Raw genomic sequence first — 27,404 nt, 5'->3', positions numbered from 1 at the left:
ATTGTCTTCTTCGGGGCAAGTTAACCAGGAAAATAAAGGAAGATAGAAAAAAATAACCATATCACAAACAATAGCGAACAACCAATTTCTGTCTGGTGTATCTAAATTTCCTCGAAATTGAATTTCAAAACCCCTGTATATCTATATAGTATATCGCAGAATTTGCTATAAAACGTTTTAGGATTTGTTAGGTAAAAAAAAACATACAATATCGACGGTAAACTTTTTTTCAGAAAGGCGTCCATTTCACCATTATTGCATTTAAACATAGCTTCTGGAATGCGCTGTATATTATTTTCTATAATTTTTTTTATTTTTGTGCTTGGCTCCTCATTTCAATTAAAAGTGCCAAGTGATTCGAGTGTTCTTGTACAATAGTACAAAATCTCGTACATCTTTAATGCGATTTTGTAGAAATATCTATAAGAGCAACCCTGAATATGTCATCCTTCTGTTATGACTTTTGTGAAGGTTAAAGAAAATCTCAGGCAGTCAGCTGTTTGTCCTTTATGTAATATCTGTATTCTGTTGTAACTAAAAAACCAAATAAAATTAAAATATGTCACAAATTTATAGAAAAACTATTTCTGTCATGGACAAATTTGTTCCTGGAAAACTACAACCCTTATGGCAACACCCAGCAGGTAAGTTCATATCCAATAATCAGTAGAAATATCTATAACAGTTTTCTCAATGTGTTTTGTCTCTAATTTGCTTACAATCAAGTGATTCCTTATTATAAATCATATTTATAGTTCATAGTAAACCCTAAGAGTACTCTAGCTTAGCAGAAGGATTAATATAGTAGGTACTTACACACACCCTTCTCATAGATGGGCTTGAAAAATACTTTTTTTTCAAGACATGCTTTCTGAAAGCTGTTTTAACCATTGTTAACCAAGTGTTAAATTTAAATTGACCTAATTTACTGAGGCTTTAAATTTTATTAAAGTGAACAATGCTAGCAATTAAGAGTTATTTCCATAATCAATTAAGATATTCTTTATGATATATTCATATTTCTTTAAAAAAATCAGAGTACTAATGATTACAATAACATATAAATTTACACAACAGCAATTTAAATGATTGGTCCCATGCAAATAATTGGGAATTTCTTAAAAAAAAGATATTGAGATAAAATATACTGTATTTGTTTTTGTGGGAATGCTAGCAATTTATTTATCCAGTCCCTCTTTTTATTGCAAAAGGGAGCCCTCATGTATATTTGCAAGGCAAAACTTCAGGATTCCTGCCTCATTCTATTTGCTTGAGAAAACATTCTAACAGTCACCTGTGTGTATATACTGGAAGTTGCTAGCATTTTGTTCAAAAATCAGCATAAGCATATGTCAAAGGACTCCAAGTATGTGATATGTCAGAGAGACAATATGCAACTACCTATTCCCACATCCACTATTAATTCAGAAATCACTTTTACTAATGCCTAAAGGTATTCAATCACCTGCCATGCAACAATAGAGACCTTGCAACACTCAAATCCTTTAGACATAGGCTTAAAAAATATCTGACAGAAAAGATCCTGAAGAGTTTTATGCTTAATGTTTTGTATGTCAAATTCAAATTCAAAAAATAGCTTTATTGTCCCAAACAAAGTTATTGACAAAGCCTTATTAAATCTAAGTTAGTTAAACCTAAGACTAGAACATTAGAAAGCAAAATAGAGTTACAATTTTTTTTTTCAAATCACACATACATATCTTGTAATCAGGACAAAACATAATTAAAAAACTCATCTAAAAAAAAATATAATATAATATTATAATGTATAATATGCTGTAACTAACAATCTTTTTAAATGTATGATGAGAGTTAAGTTTTCTTATTCGAAGAGGAAGGTGATTGAACATTTTTTTACCCATGTAAATAAAACAAATCTCACATGCTCTGAATGTGAAATGGGCAACCGAAGGATGTATGTAAGATGAGTTTCAAAAAAACTGCCTCATACAATTTCCTGCTTGTGCTTTTTAAAGACAATAGCTGTTCTGCTACAAAGGGTCAAGATTCTATTTTGCACAAAAAGATGCTGACAAGATACATGACACCTCACTCCACAAGGGGCTCTAATTGCTCTATGTTTTTGTATGTATCAGTAGCTTTTGATTTTCCTCCTTTTTTGTATAAATTTTCTTTTTTAGTGTGTTTTCTTAATTTTAAGTTGCTTTGTTGACAACAAATATTAGTTCATAACAATAAAGCTAAACAATAATATTTTGATTTGATATTGTTTTATTAATAACTGGGATACTCATAATGCATCTTTGTTTTAATAAATAAAAAAATTTATACAAAACATATCCTATAGTATGATTTGATTAATTAATGTAATACTGAATTCACATATTTACACACTTAAGTACAGTTCAATTGTTTACTTAAGTGTGTTTTTGATACTGTCACCAGTTATTATAAAAGATTTAAAAAAACAGGAAATTATATAAAATTAGAAAGAACAAATGCATATGTATGTTGTAACTTAAAATTAGTCTAATTATAAGTAACTTTAAGGTTTTTAACTTTACACAAGGGATCTACAGGTTTGGGCATAGGTCTATAGATAGTCCTATCTATATAATATTTTGAATTAGAAATTACTTAAGCCCCTTTACCTTCAAATTTAATTATTTATTCTTTTTATTGCATATATTTATTTTGTTTTTTTTGTAAATCTAAAGCTATGGATATTTCGTTTACTAGTAGTAGTATTTTTAAAATACATCATTTTACGAATAATTACAGATAATATTTATTTTAGACTCATTCCACCCATTTTTTTTATTACAGGTCCAAAAACTGTTTTTTTCTGGGCACCACTATTTAAATGGGTTTGTATTAAACTTTATTTAGAATAAGAATATCATTTCCAACTAAGCAGTAGTATTAAAAATATCAGCAATTTTTCATTAAATATTTCAGTCAAATTTCATTTATTTAATGGACCTTACTATCAAAATGTTACAGTATTAAAAAATGCTTTAAGTTTAGTTTATTACATTTTTATTATTAAAAAACTTATTTCCATATGGGCATGAAAACAGAAATTTCATAGGATCAGCTATGGTTTGATTCAACTTCTTTTAGGCATTTTTAAACTAATTTGAATATTAGAATTAATGATCATTTTTATCCACACCAAATTATATAGGTGCTTTTAAAGCCAGGTCAGGTTTCTATAATATATTCTTTGATATGATTCAGTACTGATTATATTATTGTTTCATAACTAATTATTTTTTGTAAGTCATCAAGACTTTGTGTTTAAACTCATTTTTTAAATAATACTCTTAAAATGTGTCATTGCTATACCAATTAGTAAAGTAGACAGTTTTAGTTCTAGTCATGAGGTTAGCTTCTCGACTTTGCAAGACAACTTTTTTCATTTAAATGTCAAATCTTTATAAATTATTTTCCTTTTACATTAAAATAAACAACTAACTTTTGCTTGCGTTAATCTACAGATGCTAATTTTAAATAGTTTTAGTTGTAAAATTTAAATTTACAATTGTAGATTTTAATAAATAAAACACCTTTCTTTCTTTCAGGGTTTAGTATTGGCAGGCATAGCTGACCTAAGTAGACCAGCAGAAACAATAAGTCCCGCTCAAACGGTTGCACTAGCTGCCACTGGTGTTATATGGTCTAGATACTCACTAGTAATCATTCCTAAAAATTACAGTTTATTTAGTGTAAACGTTTTTGTAGCGGGAACTCAGCTCTTCCAGCTATATAGGGCAGTAAGGTAACAAAAATACTATAGTATAAGAATAATAATCTCTATAATACAAGAAGATATAATTATTTACTATTAACTTATAATTGATTAAATAGCATTCCCTTTAAAGACACTCAATTATATTAATAAAACTTATTTTCAGTTACCAAATGAATGAAGGCAAGAAAACATCTTCCTAAAGAAATGTTATGTGGCAATAGATCTTCCAGAACTGTGATTTAAAATACGAATTCTACTATAACTTTTTATGTTGAGGCAAAAGGGAAGTGTAACAATGATCTTACAGGATATAGGATCTAATAAATATTTTTACCAATACTAAATTACATATTTTTATGTAAATAATATACGTATACAGTTCTCGTTTATATTGTTATAAAAAAGTGTATTTTATTGATGGGAAGGAATAATATATTTTAGCAGAAATATTTTGTTTTTTTTTCATAATCATTCTGTTGATATTATACTTTAGTTGACTAATAAGTAATTATTTCTTTTATGAAACAGGATTAAGGATTCAAAAGTAATCTATGATCTCAAGAACACATTAATTATAAAATATAGTATAGGCAGAATAAATAAAGCAAATAAAAAACATAGAGAGAAAATAGTGATAAAGGATGATAATAAAAATTCAATTTTTAATAAATTAAAATAAATGTAGCTTTCCAAAACTTTGAAAATGTTTACTATGTATTTTTAATGGGGCCAAACAAATGACACTTAAGAATTTCCATTCAGAAATAAAAATTATTTAAATACAGACTTGATGAAGGAAACAACCTTAAATGCTCATCCCAGCAAACATAGCAATTCTCACATCTATAGTCTCCATGTTAAACAGGGGAGACAAGCACTTATGAATTGAGTAATAATGATCATAACTAGTCCATTCTTTGTTTTTTTTTCCAATATAAATCTAATCAAATAGAATATTTTCTGTCTAAAAAATTATTCTTTATTTTATTAGGCAATACAAAATATTGTGACTGGTTTGCTTTTGTCTCATTATAATACCAACAAGTACTGAAACACATAAAAACAATATAAAATTGTATAAAATCTATTTAATAGTACAAATCTATGAATAAAATAGCTGTTAATCTAAAAATATATGTAAATCGTTTGGATTTCAAAGAAAATTAAATAAAAAGAAATTTTTTAGGAAAAAAATACTTTCAATTCCCATTAATCAAAAATGTTTTATGGTTAATCCAAAATAGTTTAGCATAAAGTAATGTTTAAAATTAAATTATATCCACAAATATAGTCCTATGGTTGAACCTTTGATGTTTCGCTAACGAAGACTAAAACTCGAGTTTTAATCTTCTCCCGAAGATGTTAACATCGTTAGCAAAACACGTGTCGAGAGTAAAATAAAAAGTTTTGGTTAATGATAAAACTGTCTCGTAATTTCACAAATATAAAGATTTGGCATTTTTTAAATGCAAAGTAGTGTTTATGTTTTTAAATATAAAATGAAAATCGTAGGACGAAACACGTTTAATATTAAAATTATGGAAACTTGAAACAACAAATAATGTAGTTATTTAATACTGGATAAAAAAGAAAACTCACTCATATCTAATATGCCTAAATTCATATTGTTCTTTAACGTAAAAACATGAACTTTCTTCAGATTCGATTAAATTTTCTTGAAATACATTATTGAAAAAATGCAAGCCTTTTTCCTTCTAGTTCAAGCAAACTGGAAGAAAACACAGCAAGTTATAGTCATCACTTACTGATTGCACAAAATTGTGATTTTTTTGTTTGGGCGATGAACTCCTTCATTGGCTACACGCTCTTTTTTTTCTTTGCACTTAATTGTGAATGCTGTACATACACTGGAAAACAAAAGAAGTCCACCTGTCTTTAAGAAACTTGAATCTAATTGTAAAGTTATTGTCGCGGATCAAATTAATAAGTGATGGGAGTTGTAGTAAGTATATTTGCACAGACGAATAAACAACTTGTCTAAAAATTATGGAACGCAAAAGAATTTTTTCTACTACGAATAATATTTTTTAAGCAATTTAAAAAACAAAACTGGGAACTTGTCTATAAAATACCAAAATACACATGCAGTAGTGTGTTTAACGATTTTATGATCTAAAGTTTTTCTTTAAAATCAGTAAATGTAAAACTAATTTAGATATATACTGTTGTATTAACCTGTATCCAGAATTAATATAATGACTTTAAAGAGTTGGAATAACGCTAAAATAGAACAATAACACTATAAAAGCGGTGCGGTCTGAAGAATATAAAAATATGCTAACTTTATTTGACAACAAAAACGAATATTTATAGAGAGATAAGTGGGCTGCAATTAAGGGTGATCTGGAGGATATTCCTTACGGATATAATAACTTTTTGCTTCCAATTTTTCCAGAGATTTTAAAACATTTAAACACTATTAATTCCTTTTAACTGCAGCATTCGGGAACATGTCCAGTATGTTTTTTTTTTTAAATGTCAATTCAGACTTTATTATATGAATTGTCAGCAAAACTAAACAATTAGAACTGGGATTGACGAAATACCTACTACAGCATCATCAAATCAGCTATTTCGCTTATTAAACATATTTTTCTCAGATTATTAATAATTCATTCAAATACGGTATATTTACAGAACAATTAAAGATAGCGTTGATAAAGCCTTTTATTTAAAAAAGGAAATGCGGATTTGATGTGAACTAGGTATATATATAGGAACTAGATATATTGGTTGACAGCTTTTTCAAAAAACTTTGAATTACCTGTATGTTTCCACTTGTTTTCGTCCTATTTAACTAATAGGTAACAAAAAACTGAAATATTAAAAAAATTACAGAATCGTTTCTCAAGCCTAAAGAAAAATCAAATAGGAATTGTACTGGGAAGCATATACAGGGTGTCCAACAATCAACGTCATAGGCTATAACTTTTTTATTTTTAAATATCAATTTTTTTAGGAAAATGTATTTTTAATAGTTATAGGGACGACTACCCAAAATTACTCAAAAAAAACTACCCCCGACAAATCCATCGCAACATTTTTTTTTCAAATGGCCTCATCAGTATTTCTTCTAACGTTTGGAATGCTTGTAAAATTATTAATTTAATTTTATAACAAAAATCATGTAGTAACATCAATGTAATGAATTTTTAAATTTAAAAATTAAAATGACTGTTGCAAAAATTAAAATAACAAGTTTCTCTTTAAATTCAATTTATTTATTATACAATATTTTAACATTACATTAATCTGTTTGACAAAATCTAATCTATTATTTAATTAAATTCTCGAATTGAGCTCCATCAGCTTCCACGCAAGCTTCATTCATATCGCCGAAAGAATTATCCTTTAAATTACCCGAGACAAAAAAATCCATTGGGGTCATATCTGGAGAGCGGGCTGGCCACCTAATAGGACCCCTATTTCCAATCCACCTTTGAGGAAATCTATTGACTAAATAATCTGTATTTGGGCATTATGGGGTGGAGCGCCATCTTTTTGCCAATTAAACTGCGCTCTAAAACAGGCAAGTCTTCTAATAGTTTACACAGTAAATTTTGAAGGTTTTAGATATTTAAATACCGCTCTGAAGTTATTTACCTTCTTAAAAGTACGGTCCAATAAAATGTCAATTAAATAGTTTGAAAACGAGTTTCCATTATCCATCAAGGATTTTTTTCAGGCCAATAATGTGCATTAACTATCCAAAAAAAAGCATGAGGTAGTTTTAAGAGGATGAATGTGTCGGGGGTAATTTTTTTAAGTAATTTTGGGTAGTGGTCCTATAACTATTAAAAATATTTATATTTTCTTAAAATTGTTTATATTTAAAAATAAAAAAGTTATAGCCTGCAACGTTGACTGTAGGACACCCTGTATATGATTTGTTCGTTCAGTATGAAACTTGTTATGCCGATGATAGTAATTTGTTGGCATGGGGGAAAACGTATCTATAGATATTAGCAGTTGGGAGCAAGACTTATTTTGATGAGCATAAATCTGGTTTGAAAGTAACATGCTATTACTTAACAATCTTAAAACAAATGTTCTACTTTTTCGAATAAAACAATCAAAGTTTGACGAACCTAGGGCATTGTTCCGACATTTCACCTTCTGAACAGTCAGATAGAGCTTGTAAAACATATCAAATATATGTAAACATATCACTTTAATCAAATAAAACTTATGGAACGAGCTGGTGTTTGACCTCCATTCCATTTTGAGGTGCAGTAAACTTTTTACACAAACATGTAGTTTTTTTGATAAAAATAATATTGTTACTACTCTAATTTTGCAGTTCATTTGAATTTCAAAACAACTTATTTAAGAACTAAAAGAGCACAAAACATTACTGCAAAACAGATAAGAAGAGAGTGTATAACTGCACTCAAAAACATCTATTTTTATTTTAAGATGCTATTTTTGTGATAAAATTATTATTGGTTTGGATAGAGAAACAAGTTGATAATAAAGAATATGATGTATATTTAACATAACATATATCTTTTTAAAATTATAAATAGCATTTTTGGTAACTATAATATGACTAATGAGGAAAATAAATTTTATTTTGATCCCTAACAACATAAAATTTACTTTTCCCTGGGGGAAATCAAAAACTTTGTATGAGACCCTTTAACTAATAAAGCACCTGTTTTTTTTTCCTTTATTAATACCTCTAAAAAAGCTAGGGTTTTTCCAACTTTGAGCGTATCTGCAGATATTTCGATTTCATCACCTATCTTGGCTCCTTTTAGATACCTGAAATATTTAAAATTATGTTATTAGTAAGAACTATACAAATACTTTGACAGTTACCACAGCTGTTAACAATAAATTGATTTTATTTAAATAACATTGTTAATCAAACCAATAAACTGCTTAGCATTCTTAGGTTTTAGTTTCAAACTATACATGGTGTATCACTTTCGATAGAAGGTTAGACGTTTACGCAAAAAGACACATCCATGATTTTTTTGAAAAGTTGGCAACATAGATAATTGAATGTAATCTAAGGTTTAACAATATTTTAAGTGATGCAGGGTTACCTCTTATACCAAAAAATAGTATAATCCTTTTTATTTCAAATGAAACACCATGTAGTATATGTAAGCATTTTTGGCTCATTAATTACTTACTGAACATTTTCTCCTATAATTATTTTTAACAATTTTCAAGTAAATAATTTTTTTTAATCAAAACATATCTCTAATTTAATCTTTTTTAATTTAGCAGTATAATCACAAATTATAAGCAACCTTGTAAAATTCAAAACAAATTTCCTAAAACAAAACCTACAAGTATAGAGAGGACCTTGAAATGCGCTACACCCTGAATTTCAAGTGGAGTTTATTATTTTATATTTCCTGGAGATAAATAAAAAAAATTTAATTAGAGGTGAGTTTTGGACAAAAAATAATGGAAAATATTAACTTGAAAACCATTAAAGAAAGGTATAGAAAAAAGGGATGAAGAAAAGATTCAGAAAGTAATTACGGATCCACCAATTCAACATACACAAGATTAAAGATGATGATATGTTTTGGTATAGGCGGCAATGCTGTATCTCTAAAAATATTCTCATCAAATGACATCAAATATCTACAAATCAATCATCATCAAATACCTACTTTGCCAAATTTCTATAAAAAATCCGATGTCCCGTTTTCCTTAAAAGTTCATTTTCCATTGACCGTGATATACCATATATAAGTATATATTAATACTCAGATATTAAATGTGCCCTGTGTAATAATGTGAGGAGAACACTTAAGGTACTTACTCAGTGTTAATATGAACGGATACATTTGGAACTGCTCCATATTTATGAGTAACAAGTGCATATGTTGAAATACAATCTACTAAGGTAGCAGAGAGCCCACCATGCAATCCACCTAGAGCATTTGAATGTTCTTCCTCTACTTTCATTTCAGCTGTACATTTTCCATTTCCAAGAGATGTTACAGTGACCTTGTATAAAATAAATAGAATAGGATATAAATAAGCTTCAATATCATTATGATTAGTATAGAATACACTACAGTATAATCAATTTTATATGTAGATCTTTCTACTTTTTAAATTGTAATTTTTTCAATAAAATATAAATAACAGGGTTAATCAAAATGTGTTTTATTGTTTTAGTCAAACTTATCATAAGTAATAACAATAACTAGTCTTTATTTAGCAAATAGATAACCCTATATTACATTATTTCCCTAAAAGGGGGAAGGTTTCCTAAAAACAACTCTTAAAAGTTGTGTAATTTCATGATAAATAAGCTAATACTTATTTGAAATGCCTGGGCGCATCTTATATTGATTAAATATTTAAATGATTGAAGTTTGAACTATTCTAAAACTTAATAAATATAAAAAACTATTAGAGTAATATTTATAATATAATAAGCTGCACCAATTAAGAACTTTGGGATTCTTTCAGTTACTGCTGTCCCTGTGAAAAAACATGAAAAGAATGAAGAAGTGTGTTGATTTTTTTTAACTTATGAGTTAGGTTGCATCTTTGTGATAAAAATAAAAGATAGTTAGTAGATACATAGTACATCATAAATGTAGGTACATAGGATTTTGTAAAAAGATCATAGCAGTATAATATATCTCATACTATAAAAATAAGGAGAGAATACTTCTATGAGAATCAAATAAAATCAACAGTCAATCAAGGATTTTTTTTATTTTGAAATCTCAAAGGTCTTAAAGTAAGAAAACTAAGAGTTCTAATTCAACTCTTTTGTAAAAAACTTAAACTTTTGTAAAAAATTAATAATATAATAATAAATTAAATAGATATTTTACTTAAAAAAATTATGATGATGATGTGATGGCAATGTTTATTTCATAAATCGATTATGTGCATTTGTGTCAAAACGAATTAACCCCTTTCTTTGGGATTTTTAATGAACTCAAAATGTTTTATTCTCTATCAAACAGGACAACTTTAGGTACAAAATATTTTCACATAAATATTCCTTACAATTCATCTTGTTATACCACAACTTTACAATCACATATGCAGCAAGTAAAGAGAACCAAAGCTGCCAAAATAATCTTTTAATAGATCACTACATTTTTACAATCTGTATAATTTAATTATTTATTTATTTTTTGTGATGCCAATGAAGGAATGATGATATCATAATTGGGAGACCATACTATACAGCAATACTCTAAACAAGTATAATACAAAAGTTTCATACTTTCATGAGAAAATTCTTTGCTATTAAGCTGTATAAAACCCAGGTGTTTAAGAGCCTTGTTCCAAATTGCATTTATATGGTAGTGAAAATTTGGTTTCTGATCAAACATCACACCTGAATCTTGTATAAAATCTCATATATTTTGTTTTTTTTTAGCTAATTTTGCATTGTCAATTGTTCAGATTTTTAAAGATTATTATTACTACTTGTAAAACACTTTAATTATCCTTGTTATTAAGATTAAGTCTGATAATTATTGTTAACTAGTGGTTAGGTAGGCTAGCTTTTATTTCTTTTTCTGAAATCTTAATATTTTTTGTTATGGGGTTGATCCCTTGTATTGATTAAATAATAAAAATCTTCAGCTTTATTTGGTCTAGTCAGAGTTGCATTATCAAGATTACCGAGTGGTGCATCCCCAAGCTGGCTATAGGATATCCCATATAAATTATTATACTTTCAAATATTGGCGCCGGTATATATTTTACAGAAAAACTGTATTAACATTTTCAAAAGGTGCAAGTAAGACAAGCCACCATACCAAATTCCATTACTTTCTAAAAAGCGACTTAATAATGCTTAAGTTCTACTACATGGAGAATAGTTTTCTCTCAAATGTTCTGTGAATTTCTCTAATAGGCATTTTCCAAGTAAAACAACAGTGCAGAATATTGGTTAACAACTTTGACACTAAGGGTACAGTAATTAGTAAATGCAAAGGCTCAGAGCAAAACAATAATGATGGCAGAGTGGGAAAATACCTCAGATTTTGAAATGTAAAATGTGAGTTCATTTTGAAAAATATAAACGAATTAGCAGCAGAATGCTTGGAGAAGTTGTAGAAAAATATCATAGTACAGTATTGCACACACTAAAAAAATACAAATACCATTCCTTTAAATATCAAAAAGATCAGGAAATAAGGGAAGCAGATTTCTGTTAAGAACTTATTTTTAAGTTATGGAAAGTCGAATAAGCACAGGGATTTTTATGAAATGTTTTATTACAGACGAATGCACCTTCACCTTAAATAATGAGTCAAATGTTAATAATGAGTCACTGAAGTAAAGAAAACAAACACAGATATCTTCTTATTAACCCACTAACCCCTTTCTAGGGGTAAATGTTTGGGTGGGTATTTTTGGTCATAAAATTATTGGTTCTTTTTTTTTGGAAAAATATTTAGAGAGACACATTTTTGGAACTTTTACAAAATCAAATTGCACCTTGGTTTTAAATGGATCATTGTCCTGCACACAATTCACAGAAAGGCAGGGAATATCATTAGTATATATTTGATGGATGTGTAATTAGGCTAAATTACAACAAATCTCCAAACCTTTCACCAAATCTCTTTTTTCTGTGGGGTCACATTAACAGTGTTATTTATAAAGAAGTGCATTATTAAAATTTAGAAGAGTTAAAGATGGCAATTTTAACGGCATGTAATCAAATAACTGCAGCTTAGTAATGTACTAACCAGGGGACCCAATGTTTGAATTTATACCAATTTGAACTTATATGGGATTTCCTTGGTGATGCACCACCCAGTATATGGGAAGTGAAGCATATTATTACCTTGAGAACATGGGCGGAGTTAGGGGGGGGCTTAGCCCCCTTTAAAATGAAATGAGCCCCCTCAAAAAAATTGTTCAAAACGTAAAAAAACAGAGAGTAAAAGACTTAAAGAATATGTGGTTGAAGCTTCCACTTCCGCAGTACACGAAGAAACGTTCTTAAATTCACCTTTGATAAAAAATGAGGCACAAAAGTTTTGGCTAATTTCAATTTATTATAGGTCTCTCGACAAAATAATAAATCATCTAAAAATAAGATTTTCTTAGGAAAGTCAGAAATTAGCTAAATCTGTCTTCAATTTTTTGCAATTGGATTTTGATGGCAGTTTGGAATTCATTAAATTGTATGGAGATACCTTTTTAATCGATAAGGAGCTATTAAAAGCTGAAATGACCGTTATTGGGAATTGCATAAATAAAAGCCAGAGCCACAACATTACCATTTCTGATATTAAAGATGTATTAAGAAAAGAGACTTTTCCAAATGCATATACCCTTATGCAAATAGCATTAGTTTTGCCAATTTCTTCAGCGTCCTGCGAACACTCTTTCTCAACAATGAGAAGAATTAAAAATTGGTTTAGGTCAACGATGGGTCAGGTCGATTTAGTTCTTTAGCACTAACCACTCTTAGTGGTTAGTGCTAAAGTGGTCTAACAAAGTCATTGTTGCCAGATGAAATTTTAAAAGTTTTTAAAAAAAGGAAATCGAAAACTTTTATTAGAGTAGTTATAAGATAATTTTATTGGATTTCATTTTATTTAAGGACATTTTAAATACATTTTGCTTTTGCTATTTTTGAAGAGTTATTGCGTTTTATTAAAATGATATTGGTTTTGAAGGTGGCAGACAATGGAGAAGTAATATCTAATTGTCGGATTTGCATTGTCTTAATTAATTTAAACACGACGTTTTGGTTGGTAAGTATCTCCAACCGTTATCAAGTGTAAACTGCTAGTTTACACTAAGTATCTCCAACCGTTATCAAGTTAAACTGCTAGTTTACACTTAATATAACATTTTAATATAATAATGGTTGGAGATACTTACCAACCGAAACGTCGTGTTTAACTTTGTCTAAATTAATTAAGTCCGACAATTAGATATTAAAATGATATTATTTTGAACTTTGAAATTTTTCTTGAAAGTTTAAAAATTTTTTTAAAACTAGCGACTTTTGACTTTTGCTATGTATGCAATATACTCCAATACATATACAGAATGGTTAATACATTATGTATATTGCAATAAAATTCAAAAACGTGTTCCTTGGATGAAACCTAATATGAAAATAAAGGTAAAACAAATTCATGATATTATGTATATAGTATAGCAAATTAGAATAGAAGCTGTTTAAGACTATTCTTTTTTTTTTAATAATTTTAACGGCTTATAAGTGAAAATGAAGGTGCCCATCAAGAAATTTGTTACCTCCGGCGGCGCCTGGACCGGCGGACTTTTCTTTGATGGCCACCCCCTCACCTCTTCGTGTAACTCTGCCATTTTTGAGGCTCTAACTTCGCCCATGCTTGAGAAAAGGTCACTACAGAGCAGTTAAGGTATTGGAAAGAAAACCAATTAATTCTTCACCATTTTGTAATCTGATTCAGGTCATTCTGCAGTTGAATTATCTGCAAAGACTAGATTTCTAGAGGACAAACCATAGCCAACATCATTGGTGAAGAGCTTAAACAGTATTGGACCACAGTGTAATTCTTAGAATCATTCTTACAGTTGAGCTGTGTAGAACACTAGTTTAGCAACAATTTTTGCAAAGCTTGATTGTATACTTAGGTATACCTTTAAAGTTATGTACATTATGGCTATTGCCTGATTTAAGAATAGGGTAAATGTAGGTATTTGTACCCTTAAAATTAAGGGAAAACTTCTTTTTTGCAAAGACAAATATTTCAATAAGCCTGGAGGAATTCCATTAGACTCAAATGAAGCCTATAGAAGCCTATATATAGCTATAAAGCTATAAATGCTCTTGCAACATTATTTTCTATGAGAAGGGCAAATTTAGGATTCGAAATCCTGTAAAGCCAGTTTAAGTTAATTTATTGTATATGCAAAAAATATAAATAATTGATACACACCTTGTTAAGAACACGATCAAAGTTTTTTGCTGCTCGAAAAATTTTATTTAGTTGTGCTACAGTCAAAACCATTTTTTTCTTTCACACACTTTCCTTCTAATTTTCCTTAATTTCTTAATTCTTCACTCCTTCAGTTGATTAAATTACTTCAATACTTTGTGCTTTGTTTTCAGTTGAAAACATAAATTAGCTAACCTTGAAATCAATATTATGTTATTGGAGAATTCCTTCTAACAAAGATAAAATAACTAATGCTTTAACAGATTTTACAAAGTTTTACCATTTGATACCTGTATTACAGCTTGTTTATTGCTGCATTTTTTGCATAGAGTAATTAAAAGTATGTATATTTAATATTCATTTCTCTATGATTTTTTGTAACAATAAACCGGTAACCTAATTTTTTTCACTTGTGGACTGTGGCTGTTGATCATCTGGGAGTGTCATGCGCATAAAGAAGTAGGTACTACTGCTGATCTTTGAACAATGATCGGCATTTCGCGCTTAGCTGATAACTGAAAGTCATTTATTTAAAATAACTGATAATAAGAGCATACAGCTCAAATAAGAGCATATTACAGTGTTCCCATATCTGATGTTGTACAAGATTTTGTACAATTTGATAGAATGTAACCTTTCAGCATATATGACATACTAAAGCCGATTTTCGACATGGAATTGGTAAAAAGGGCACTTTTCAGAATTCACCGGTTGAATTAACCGGTTAATCAAAAAATTTTCGGTAAATTTCAGGTTGCCATTCGGTAACTTAAACATTCGGAAACGCTTCGGTTGATTTTCTTAGAATTTGTTTGGTAGTTGACAGCTTTAATAATATCGATTTCTGTTTATGTTTATATTCTTAAATTTTTCAAAGCAAACAAAACAAAGTATAGTAGCATTTTCCATGAAAAGATTAAAAGGTTGCCACTGTTTCGATGTTTAAAAAACTAAAAACCAAACAAAAACGACCCAGTTCCATTGCAAGGGTCTCAGCTTTTGTTGCAATCAGTTTGTGGCTTTTATAACCGGTACCTATACACAAACAAAATTTTAAAAAATTGTATTAAAGTTTTATGTTATCAAATTTACAAAAACGAAGTAAAAAAAAATACAAAACTAGGTTAGGAATCCTAGGAAGAATCTATTTCACCAAGATTCCACCTTAAAATCCCGGTCAATCCGATACCTCGTCGGTCGCAACCAGCTGATTTCACCGGTTAATTTTGAAACGCGGGGCTTTTTGTACCGGGTTAATTCTGAAACGCCTCGGTCACTGCCTGTTCAACGGGTTCAACCCGGTGTATCTACCGGTGAATTTTGAAAAGTGCCCAAACGCTGTTACTCTTTTGGTTGACAACTTTGACAGGTAAGTGTGACGCATTGATCCCCCATTACTTATAAGGGTTTTGTACAATGACATACAATAGCCGATTTTCAGCGTGGAACGGTTCTTAGTTGGTATTTACCAATGCGTTTCTGCGATTCAGGGTCTTAACCAAAATAGGGGAAAATGTGACGTCACGGATCAGCTGTTCAGACAGTTCAGATTCAAGGCTATGCATGCTTAGATTGTAAAAAATTGATTGACGATTGCGATATGGTGTGCGCCCCTTATAAATTAAGAAAAATAAATACCAATTAGTTTTAAATTATCAAGGAGAACAAGTAGTAGTTTTAGAAATTTATTTTTATTTTAAAAATTTATATATTAGTTTCGCATACATATTTTATATTCTCTACAATTATTTCATAATAAAGTATTAATACGCTACTTAGTAAAAAAAGTTAAATTAAAGGAGCATTTAACATTTTAGCATTTAAAATTAATTCCAGCAATAAGGTGTTTATGGCTTCACATATGCAAATTTACATGACCATTATACGAAATTTACTTTAGATCCAATAAAAGCATAATAGTTTGTTCGAGAGAAAAAAATGGCTAAGGGTCAAAAATTTAAAAAAATCGACATTTTTTAATCAAACAGAAAAGAAAAAACAAAAACATAAACTCTTTGATTCCTAATAACCAATTCATTTCAGCAACTGTTTGTTTAGATCAGAATTTTTAAGTGGTGGGGGAACAATACGTCACACTTACCTGTCAAAGTTGTCAACCAAAAGAGTAACCGCAGCTCTTACCAATTCAACGCGTGTCAATCGGAAATCGGCTTATAGCCGCTTTTCAGCGTGGAATGATTCTTAGTTGGTATTTACTAGTGATGCGAAGAGTCCGGATTAATCGTCCGTTCAATCCAAATATCAAATTATTCCGAATCAATCCGGATATCTAAATCGTCCGGATACATGCCGCCAGTCGTCCGTTAGCCCGACGATGAAATAATTGTATGAGCTTGCACGAGGCTCGTGAAGTTCCACGTTCCACCGGCTAAGAGAATCCGAATCAAATCATCCGGACAAATAACCCGGCAATCGGCAACAAAGCATTTTCGTATTGATATTTTGCCTCGTTTAAAATACACTTGATTCATTACATACATAATTAGCTATTTTAGTTTTAACATCATGTAGAAATCCGTAAAAACGAAATGTCTAATGGGTTGCATAATGCATATCTTATATTCGAAAAACGGCTATAAAAAACGTTTATCGGACGGTCGAGTATCGAGCCCGAAACATGACATAATTTGCCGAACGGGCGAGACATCAAGCGGATGAATTAATCCGGATGAAAAAACCGAATTTTTAATTCATCCGAATCAATACTGTCCGGATATTGAATTAATCCGGATTTTTACAACACTAGTATTTACCAATGCGATTCTGCGGTTCTGGTTTTAACCAGAATCTAAGTATTAAGTAGGGGAAAACGGGACGTCACGGATCGGTTGTTTGGCGTTTGATATTTACCAATTTCCACTTGGCTTTGGACTTAAATATTTTTTTCGGTTATATAGTCCAGAAGAAGGCTATGTTTAGATTGTTAAAAATTGATTGAGGATTGTGATGTGGTGTGCGTCCTCTATAAATTGAGAATATTAAATACCTATTAGTTTTAAATTATCGAGGAGAAGAAGTAGTAGTGAAGGTTGAGAATCTGGAATCTCAAGTTAACATATGCTTTATTATTATAAATATAATATTTATTGAGAAAGCTAATAATACCAATGAAAAATTCAAGAGCAGTTACATATTAGCATTTGACTATTAAACAATAAAATATCTTGAAACTGTAGTATTGTAAAATAATAAAAAATATTATATATTAGTATTAATTAAACAGTAATATTAAACAGAAATAGAACCATTAGTAAAGCTTAAATTGATCCAAAAATAAGTACCAAAACAGTTCATTGAATAATGTTAAAAATTAAAACTGAGTAAATTAAAAATGAGAAAATTAAAATGAAATAAGGCATGATGACATTTTAGCAGTAAGCAAATAAGGTAAGCAAAACTATATAATTCAAAGAGCAGAACTCAGAAGTAATGAAAAATAGAGAAAAATGCCTTACTGAACTCCAAAAGCTCTTCTAAAAGATTTAATCAGATTTTAGTATCGCAAAACATTAAGTTGCCCTAATTGTTTGAAGGAAACTACTATGAATGATCATTATTGAACTTGCTTACAAATATGAATATTTATATCTAAAATTGTTGATAACTTTTGATTGGCCTAACGAATTTTAACGAGCTTGCTTTTGTTTTAAATGGTAATTATTAGGCTTTTAAAAAGATTATCTTTATATGGTATAATTACTTAGGCGGCTTAGTTGTTTTGTTGAGCGCTAGAGGGCGACTTGTTTTAATTTGGACTTTTCCAGCGATTTTCTGGCAAATATTCAATACAACGATGTAATTTTTTTCATTTAGGCTAAAAGAGCATGAAAAAACATGCTTTTGAAGAATGAAATATGTCGCGCTGGCATTATTGAGTTACCAGTTAGTAGTAGGCTTTGGAAACAAATGAAAATTGATAAATATTTTCATCGCCATGATAAAACGTTTATGATCGGTGTCAAATGTAACCTCAAAGCCAGTTTTTTAAATCATTTAAGTTTTTTAAAAATGCCAAACATAATTCCAAACGACATAGTTTTTGACATGCAGCAGCGTATTTTGAGTTAATGCAAGATGCACCCATTGCAGCCCGTATATATGCCCAAAAATATCCTGACCGAAGACACTATAATCATAGAGTCTTTACCGGTTTTGCTATCAGGCTAAGAAATACTATAGTAAGTATTCACGGTAATATTCATTGAAGATGAAGGCCAGGGCGCATAGAGGCAAACGTTATAAGTGTTTTGGCCTATATGGAAATAAACCCTTACATAAGCATCCGAAATATTTCTAGGGAGTTGGGAATATCCCACGGTACAGTAGAAAATATTCTGAAAGAGCACAAGTACCTATTTTTATTTGTTACAACACTAATAAGCATCCTTATATCTTATATTTATTGTTTTTACTTGGACTTCATCCATATCACGTGGTTCTGCACCAGGCACTTCTTGAAAGAGTCTTTGATAACAGACTCAATTTCTGTCATTGGCTGTTAAATATGGTTAGAGAAGTCCTATGATTGAAACCTTTAGTGTGACGCTCCAAATTACCAGACAGTTTTACCACTAAACAAGACTCTCTTTACTCTAGACACGTATTTCGCTAACGATGTTAGCATCTTCGGGAGAAGATTAAAACCTATTTTTTAAAGTATTTAAAACCCACGCTTAAAAAGCAAGCACTTGTGCATGTAAAAAAATGATTGGTAACATTTTAGTAAAAGTTTTAAAATAGATTATCATATTGTCAAGAAGTTTACAAAACTATTAGAAACAAATCCAAAGTTGAATTGATTTTAAACGCGCTTTTATTCGTTTCTAAATTGAAGGAAACCGCGAGCACGGATCCACAGAAAAATATCTTTAATTTACAACAGTGTTGCCAACCCTACGGATTTATCCTTAGATCTACGGATTCTTGGTTTTGTTCTCCGACATACGGATATAAGCCCAAACTCTACGGATTTTCGAGAACTTTGATATTTCATTAAAAATTCTGTAAAAATAATAATATGCTATATATAAATCATAGAGTATAGATAATCTCTCTTGTAAAAAAATATTTATTCGTCATTTCCTCATAAAATGATTTTAGTCTACGAGTGCGACATCTGGCGCTTTTATCTTTTATCTTGGTGGCTCGGTCACTACTTATATACAGAGTTATCTGGATTTGAACTTGAAAAGTTTAGAATTTCATGCCTTAAATTGTATCAACAGTTGCTAGACCAAATAAAAACTAGATTTTCATTCTCAAGAAACGATATAAAATACATGACTTTTATTATACCCAGTAATATATATAATAAAGTAAATATGTTAATATTGCCTTTGGTTTTGCAGTTTCCCAATTTAATTACTAAAAATACAACTACAATAGCATAGATAGAGAATGGCGCCTTCTGCTCAATGGTTTGGGAGACTCTGAAGACAAGGATTTTCATCTGTTTTGGAAATATGTTTCTAATTTAAAAAACGGGAGGGTCAAAAACGTTTCCAATTGTTTTAAGGCATTTTGCACTCAAAAAGATCATTTACCAAAACTTTGACTTACTTTAATTGGGAAATAGATAAAACAATGCTAACCAATATGGGTACATCTATTTTATATAAACATCAGCCGAAGCATCCAGAAACCGATTCTGTAAATCTAATTCTTTCATCTTTGGACGAAGAAAACTAAGTCTTATATTTTTTTTATTAGTGTGCGTGTGTTTTCTATGCTTATTCTTGTTATGTTATTTTTTAAATTAATTAGGTTTTTTTTTTCTTAATCAAAACGTCAGTTTATCAAAAGTTTACTTATGTAGGGTTATATTAAAGTAGCACAAAATATGTGTGTAATCAATAGATATTATATATTATATTTCTTCTATTATTGTCTTATTACCGCATCGATTTTTTTCTACGATTATTATCTTATTTTATTCATACCAGACATTATTTTATACAAAAATAATTATGTATATAATTTGTTTCCTTGAAAAGCAAGTCTACGGATATTTTGCACTCGTCCTACGGATTTCAGAATTCAAAAAGTTGGCAACAATGATTTACAACAAAAAATGTGAAGACAGGAATAATTAGGAACTTGTAGGTCATGAAGTCAAATTGCTGTAAATGAACCTTTATTCATTTTATCATCTGTAAGCTGTCAACTTAACCTCTAACATCAGCAACAGACAGATTTGACAGATAGTTTCAAGGATTCAAGAATTTAAGTGAAAACTCAAAATCGAAGGGAACCGCGAGCCGCAACTGACGTGGATAAAACAATCCAACCACATAAGAATTTTTTAAATTTACAAATAAGAAAAATCGAATTAACAAAATATGGATTTTGTAACGCTCTTTGACGATTTTCAGCGGATGAATAAGCGGCAGGTATATTACATTACATTTTTTATCAAAATTAATTCAAAAATTATAAAAATACATAATTATTCTAAATATTGTTTTAATAAAATTGCTTCACTTTGAAAAAACCAACAATATTCAGTATAATGATATAACCATCATTATGATCTTTCAAACTTGTTTTTGTTCTAGTTTTTCTATCAAGTCTTGAGCTTTGGTATGATAGTTTCCTCAGCTTTGATGATATGGAAAGGCCTTATGGTAGTTACAGGAAGTGAGAGTCCTATTGTAGTAGTCCTTTCAGGTAATATGGATGTAGAATTAGATGCTCTTTAGTTATAGCCACTATTAAAACAAGATAAACTCTGCCATCTGGCATGCCTTATTACAAGTAGAATAAATTAAATTGTGTATTATTAAAATTGTAAATATCTCCTAAAACTAATATTCAAGTTCATTTACATGTAATTTCAATAAAATAAGAGTTCAATGTACTTATTTAGGTCATAAGATTGCAGGAAGGAATTTACAATGCACTCATTAACCCACTTATTTAGTGTATGTAGAGGTATTCTGAGACATTCCTCAAATCAAATGTCCTTTAATACATAAGCTGTTAGCCATAATCCATTATGAAATTTGCTAATTCTGTTCTATATTATGAGGAGTAGGTAGTAAAAATTTGAATCTACATTTATGAATGGGTTTCTGCCTGTAATCATCAATTTTAAAAGAATTAAATACCATAATATAACCATTACAATTCATTTTTAAATAATTCAACACTTTATAACAGAAAAGGTATAAATGGCATATAACTGCAATATGTTTCTAATTTTACTGATAAAGTCTTTCTTACAACTCATGCATTTAGCCAGTTTGCTCCCAAAAATAAATAGTGGGGCTCTTGAAAAATCCATATAAGGCTGAATAATCTTGGATAATCACTATGAAATGATTCTGCTCATCTATACAGATGGTAACTACATAAGCAAAATAACATGCAATTCAATAGTTTTAAAATTGTCTCTAACTAATAACAGATTTAATAAAGAAAAAGCAACAATTAAAACAATTGCTAGGGTCAATAGTTATGAAGATAAGCTGATCAGAAGACAGATTTAAAGTTAATCTTAGAAACTAACATATTTCAAAAAGATCAAAATAAGCAAACTTTCACTGCAATACCATATAATCCTATCTTAACGAGAGGCTTTGATAGAGGTTTTAAAGACTTAGGTCTAAGAATGGTCCAACCAAATTGTCATGTTTTTTTTTGTGTAAATAGTTGTCATGGAAATATAATTTCATTTACTTACTAATTTTATAGTTCTACCAATTATTAACTAATAAGTCTACTAAATTGTGTTAACTTTGTGTTTGTATAGAATTTTTAATTAGACATCACAATATTTGTCTTTACAACTCACAAATAAGGCTAATATTCTTTAACCTAAATTTCCTACCATACAAATTTTAAAATGGTTGTTATTCAATGAGGACTTTATTGAGCTTTTTCTAATATTGCCAGTCATAGGCTCAAAATGATTACAATAATTTTCCTAACTAAACTGCTTTTTTACAACTGAAATATCAATTAACAAGAATATCTATATACAGAATTAGCAAACTATTTGCAAGTGACCTCCTGAGACTATTCCCTGGACAGATATTTATTTGGTGGATTTTAATCTATATCCTAAATCTAAATAAATAATTAATTTAATTTTAAATTGTGATGTTGTAGGTAGTATGGAACCTGCATTTCATAGAGGTGATTTATTATTCCTTACCAACTACCCTGAAGAGCCAGTAAGAGTTGGTGAAATTGTAGTATTCAAAGTGGAAGGGAGAGATATACCAATTGTTCACAGAGTGTTAAAACTTCATGAAAAGTAAGTCATATAAATAATCTTCATATTAAAAGCTTTGATTATATAGAGTTCAGACCTCATTGAGGTGCGCTGAATTTGTGTTTACTCTGTTGCAATATTTTTATGCCATTTATTTTTGCTAAAGATAAATTATTAATTTAAAAAATTGCAATTGCTACTGTTGTCCGAAGAATTGTATTCAATTTTGTTTATAGATTCTTGGCATTAAAATAGTTTCTATTTTTATATATTTTGGTCAATTGGTTGGTTGGTTTTTATAAGTAATTGATCAAAATCTATCTAAACTGGTAAAAACCTAAATTTTTAATCAGAAATTTAGGTTTTCACTGCTTACTTTATGGAAACTAAACTAATTACCTTTGATTATCTTAGGGAATAATACATTAAATAATTTAAGTAATTTAATTTTTACAGGGACAATGACACAGTGAAATTCCTTACTAAAGGTGATAACAATAGTGTAGATGACAGAGGTCTTTATGCACCTGGACAGTTATGGCTAACAAAAAAAGACATTGTTGGAAGAGCTAGAGGATTTTTGCCATATGTTGGTATAGTTACAATTTTAATGAATGAATATCCCCAGCTCAAGGTAAGTGCTTGAGTAATTTCAAAAGCTTTTAATATAAAAAACAATATTATATACTTTTTGATGGCTTGCCTCATTTTCATTTTGGTATTTATTATTCACTTTCAAAAAGTACTATACTTACAAGTATTTTTTTTTGATTTTACATTACCATACCAAATAAATAGGCAAAAATATTATTACTTGTACTAACTCAGTATGTCAAGCAACTCACTCACAACGGGGCTGAAATGTGCTTGACAGTCACTGATCTTGGCCAATTAATGAATAGCAAAAAAAATCCAGAATTGTACACTTCAAAGTGTTTTCCAAAAGAATTCCTCCTGCTGTTGCAATATTCAAAATACCCCTTACTCCAAAGAAGGCATCAAAAAATAAGTTTCCTATTAGTTTCGCATTTAGTAATTTTAGTATAATAAATATTCTGAAACGTGATAAGTAAATAAAAAAACCGCCACTTTCTTTATAATATATATCTCCACCATAATATATATAAATATTAAACCCTTTGAAATAGTTTAACAAGTAATCGTTTTTCTTTTTTTAGTATGCTGTACTGTCCATTCTAGGAATATATGTCCTTCTTCACAGAGAATAAATGGAAAGCAAGATCCGCACTGGTTATTTTTTACTTTAGATATAAATAAGCACATCTCCATGAACTATTTAATTTATGAAAATGATTTTGTATGTGTAAATATAAGTAAATATTCTGGGTTTTTAATTAAATGTGTTAAGAAAGTAGGGTTAGTGTTTCATGTAACTCCTATCATCTAGATTTTATTAAGAAGCAATATAATGCACAAATTCAAACTAAATTACAAATGAAAATATTTATAAATAAACTTTCTTCTTATTCCACAATTTATTGACATTTTAACATAATATGACATTAACTTATTCATATTTATTTTTCTTCTAAACAAAAACTTTACCACTACCTAATTGACAATAAGTGGTTTTTAGGCACTTGTTAAAGAATATTTATGAATCCATGTTTAATTTGCAACAAGAAAGTATATAAATAAATTAATAATTACTTTTTTGCCAACAAAATGATTATAAAAATCATAAAGCAACATCAAACAGAAGTGGCTATATGCTACCTAATTTAAATAAATAAATTTATAAGATAAGCAAAAATACTAATTAACTAAACTTGACAGTTCAGAAAACTTAGAACATGCCAATAATCAATAATTGAAAAATACATCAATAAACTCTTTAAATGATACAAACACTTGGGTAGGATAAACCTAAAATAATACATACATATAAGTGACAGACTAAGGAATATGATGATACCAAATATGCCGCGGCCATACCTCCACCAGGAAATTTCGGTACCTCCATCAAATTTTAAGCGTCTCGGTGTGCCAGTAGACACAAAGTCCCGGTAGCTCCAGAAATAATCCGGCAGGTCGCAGAACCCCACAAGAGCATCCAATCTATCACTCAATGCAATATCAGTTATTCTATAAAGTTGAAAGAATAAAAGCAATTTTCGTTTAGAAAAGCTATAGTTTATCTCCTAAACACAGCAATACTCTGCATACTTTTAATATTCTCAGGCAATATGTGATAAGCTTTTAAAGCCCTATATGTTGGGGTATTGTGATTAAATTTTAATTATTTCTTTTGCGTGACTGCATCGGCCCTGGCTGTACCACTCTTACAAATCTTCAACTTATCACTCAAGACCAATACATTTCCGGAAGAGTGGAAAAAGGCTAAAATATGTCCAGTGTTTAAGAGTGGCGACCATGGCAGAATAGAGAACTACAGACCGGTGTCAATTCTCTCTAATTTTTCGAAGGCCTTTGAGATATGTGTGCATGATAAATTGTCTCCTCAAATTAAGCACATAATTACAGAAAAGCAATATGGTTTCTTTCAAAAAAGATTACTGTCACTAATATGGCTTGTTTCTTGGAAACAGCATATCTAGCTATAAATCAGAAAAGCCAGTTGGATGTGCTGTACACAGACTTCTCGAAGGCTTTTGATCGGCTGGATCACGGTTTGCTGGCACGGAAGCTGGCTTTGGCTGGATTTCATCCTTGTCTGGTGGAGTTCTTCATCTCATATTTGACTGGCAGGCTTCAGTATGTTGAATTTAATGGTTTTGGGTCTGAGTATTACATGGCTTCGAGTGGTGCGCCCCAAGGCAGTAACCTCGACCCAATGCTGTTCGATCTATTTATTAATGATTTAGTTGATTGTGTGGGGAGTTTCTGTCTTTTATTCGCTGATGATCTGAAGTTGTTTCGTATCATTCGTACTAAGCTGGACTGCCTAAAGCTGCAAGAGGACATGAATAGGGTCTTTGGATGGTGTGAAAGAAATAAACTACCCCTAAACTGTGACAAATGTAAAAAAATTACAATTTCCATTCTTCATGAAGAGATTTTATACCCATATATATTGAGTGGTTCTCAGTTGCTAGACTGTTCTTCAGTGAAGGATTTGGGCATTGAAGTAGATAAGAGGCTCACATTCAACCAGCATGTAGCACAGGTCACTAGTTCAGCCTTAAAATCCCTCGGGTTTATAGTAAGGTCCACTTCTCAATTTAAGAATATATCCAGCTTGACTGTATTGTACAATTCATTAGTAAAGTCTAAATTAATGTATGTTGTGGTTCCCCATCTATGATGTTCATGTTAACAGACTGGAGTATGTACAGCGCAGATTCTTAAAGTTACTTTCTGTTAAGTTGGATGGAGTATATCCAGTAAGAGGTGTGGAACAGGAGTACCTGCTGAATAGATTCAACTATTTGTCACTAAAGCAAAATACTATTCTCTCTAGTCAGATATTTTTATATAAACTTTGCAATAATAAAATTGGTTGTTCTGAGGTCTTAGAGAGGCCACCTCTATTTGTTCCTCCTGCCAATACAAGGAGGCACCATATATTTTATCCCTCTCTTAACTTAACGAATCTGTCCAGCAAAGCTCCACTGTGCCGTGCTTGTACATGGTATAATCAGATGAATGCTATAGATGTCGACATCTTTAGCAGCACTGAATATGTTTTTATAAAAAGGATGTGTTCCTCTCCTAATTTGAATGATACCTGATTATTTTTCTGTGATTGTTATCATTTGGTTAGTGTGTCTTATATTCTTACAATTATGCTATTGTTTTAAATTTTGTTATCACTCTATATTGGATCCTATATTATTTTTTTTATATTATTTTTTCTGTACTACTTATTTAAGGTGCTTATAACTTGTACTGTTTTAATTTTAATTATTTCGATTGTCTTGTAATTGGGAATTTTCCTGTTGGACAATAAACTATTTGAATTTAAATTAAAAGAAGTGTTATGAAAGGGTATTGCAAGATTAATTCTGCCCCTTGTTTCTATGGTCATTTCTTGAGAATAGTTTATAGTCCATATTTCTGTTAAAGTACTCAGGATGTTTTCTAACAAAAATCTCTGAACACCTCTAGTGCACTTGTTAATGAACCCCAAAACAGCACACTATAGCACATTATTGGTTGGATGCATGACAGGTAGTATACACGAATTGTCTCATGCGAAACAATATCCCTCAGTCTTCTTATAAGAGCGCGGCTGCTATTGATCTTTGAAATAATGTGCTCACAGTGTGGTCCCAGCTACGTTGGGGATCTAGGTACACACCCAAAAATCTCACCTCTTCAGAATGTGGAACTGATTTATTTAACTTCTGAATAATTTTGCTTTTGTATGGAGAATTCAATCAAATCAGTTTTGCCAGAATTTAAATTCAGGCTATTGGCATTGCACTTACCACCAGTGTACAGGATTCCAAAAGACTATTAGGAGATGGATCTGACAGCATTACATTACATTTCGTATATAAAAGGAAGAGAGGATATATTAAGTAAAAGCCTC

General features: G+C 30.0%; 3 protein-coding genes across 5 annotated transcripts; 2 read left to right on the top strand and 1 right to left on the bottom strand.

Annotated features, from left to right (window-relative positions):
• Positions 1-471: 471 nt before the first annotated feature.
• LOC126743416 (mitochondrial pyruvate carrier 2-like) lies at positions 472-4,183 on the top strand. The gene is made up of 4 exons (XM_050450507.1): positions 472-644; positions 2,809-2,849; positions 3,567-3,763; positions 3,900-4,183. Exons 1-4 carry the CDS (start codon positions 560-562, stop codon positions 3,934-3,936), a joined length of 360 nt encoding a protein of 119 aa, XP_050306464.1. The 5' UTR covers positions 472-559; the 3' UTR covers positions 3,937-4,183.
• A 4,042-nt stretch (positions 4,184-8,225) lies between these two features.
• On the bottom strand, positions 8,226-15,181 carry LOC126743415 (acyl-coenzyme A thioesterase 13-like). Of its 3 annotated transcripts, none has more exons than XM_050450505.1 (4): positions 14,933-15,181; positions 14,653-14,847; positions 9,543-9,730; positions 8,226-8,521 (listed from the first exon to the last, which is right to left on the bottom strand). In XM_050450505.1, the coding sequence occupies exons 2-4, from the start codon at positions 14,722-14,724 to the stop codon at positions 8,353-8,355; spliced, it is 429 nt and encodes a 142-aa protein (XP_050306462.1). In that variant the 5' UTR covers positions 14,725-14,847; positions 14,933-15,181; the 3' UTR covers positions 8,226-8,352. The 3 variants fall into 3 exon arrangements, with proteins under 3 accessions (XP_050306462.1, XP_050306463.1, XP_050306461.1); XM_050450506.1 differs by having other exon boundaries at positions 14,653-14,882; positions 14,943-15,181; XM_050450504.1 differs by having other exon boundaries at positions 14,943-15,181.
• Positions 15,182-20,871: 5,690 nt separating this feature from the next.
• LOC126743414 (signal peptidase complex catalytic subunit SEC11A) lies at positions 20,872-24,263 on the top strand. Its single transcript, XM_050450503.1, has 5 exons — positions 20,872-21,062; positions 21,228-21,339; positions 22,783-22,930; positions 23,345-23,522; positions 24,067-24,263. The coding sequence occupies exons 1-5, from the start codon at positions 21,012-21,014 to the stop codon at positions 24,115-24,117; spliced, it is 540 nt and encodes a 179-aa protein (XP_050306460.1). The 5' UTR covers positions 20,872-21,011; the 3' UTR covers positions 24,118-24,263.
• The last annotated feature ends 3,141 nt before the right edge of the window (positions 24,264-27,404 follow it).

The sequence above is a fragment of the Anthonomus grandis genome, chromosome 12 (genome assembly GCF_022605725.1).
Source record: "Anthonomus grandis grandis chromosome 12, icAntGran1.3, whole genome shotgun sequence".
NCBI classification, from domain to species: Eukaryota; Metazoa; Arthropoda; class Insecta; order Coleoptera; family Curculionidae; genus Anthonomus; species Anthonomus grandis.
This window is presented reverse-complemented; position numbering and strand designations above follow the sequence as displayed.

Coding starts and splice junctions, on each gene's coding strand:
- LOC126743416 (XM_050450507.1), top strand. CDS start 560: ATGTCACAAATTTATAGAAAAACTATTTCTGTCATGGACAAATTTGTT. Junction 645..2,808: donor CTTATGGCAACACCCAGCAG/GTAAGTTCATAT, acceptor TTTTTATTACAG/GTCCAAAAACTGTTTTTTTC. Junction 3,764..3,899: donor CAGCTATATAGGGCAGTAAG/GTAACAAAAATA, acceptor ACTTATTTTCAG/TTACCAAATGAATGAAGGCA.
- LOC126743415 (XM_050450505.1), bottom strand. CDS start 14,724: ATGGTTTTGACTGTAGCACAACTAAATAAAATTTTTCGAGCAGCAAAA. Junction 9,731..14,652: donor TTGATCGTGTTCTTAACAAG/GTGTGTATCAAT, acceptor ATTTTATACAAG/GTCACTGTAACATCTCTTGG. Junction 8,522..9,542: donor TCCGTTCATATTAACACTGA/GTAAGTACCTTA, acceptor TAAATATTTCAG/GTATCTAAAAGGAGCCAAGA.
- LOC126743414 (XM_050450503.1), top strand. CDS start 21,012: ATGGATTTTGTAACGCTCTTTGACGATTTTCAGCGGATGAATAAGCGG. Junction 21,063..21,227: donor AGCGGATGAATAAGCGGCAG/GTATATTACATT, acceptor TTTTTGTTCTAG/TTTTTCTATCAAGTCTTGAG. Junction 23,523..24,066: donor ATGAATATCCCCAGCTCAAG/GTAAGTGCTTGA, acceptor TTCTTTTTTTAG/TATGCTGTACTGTCCATTCT.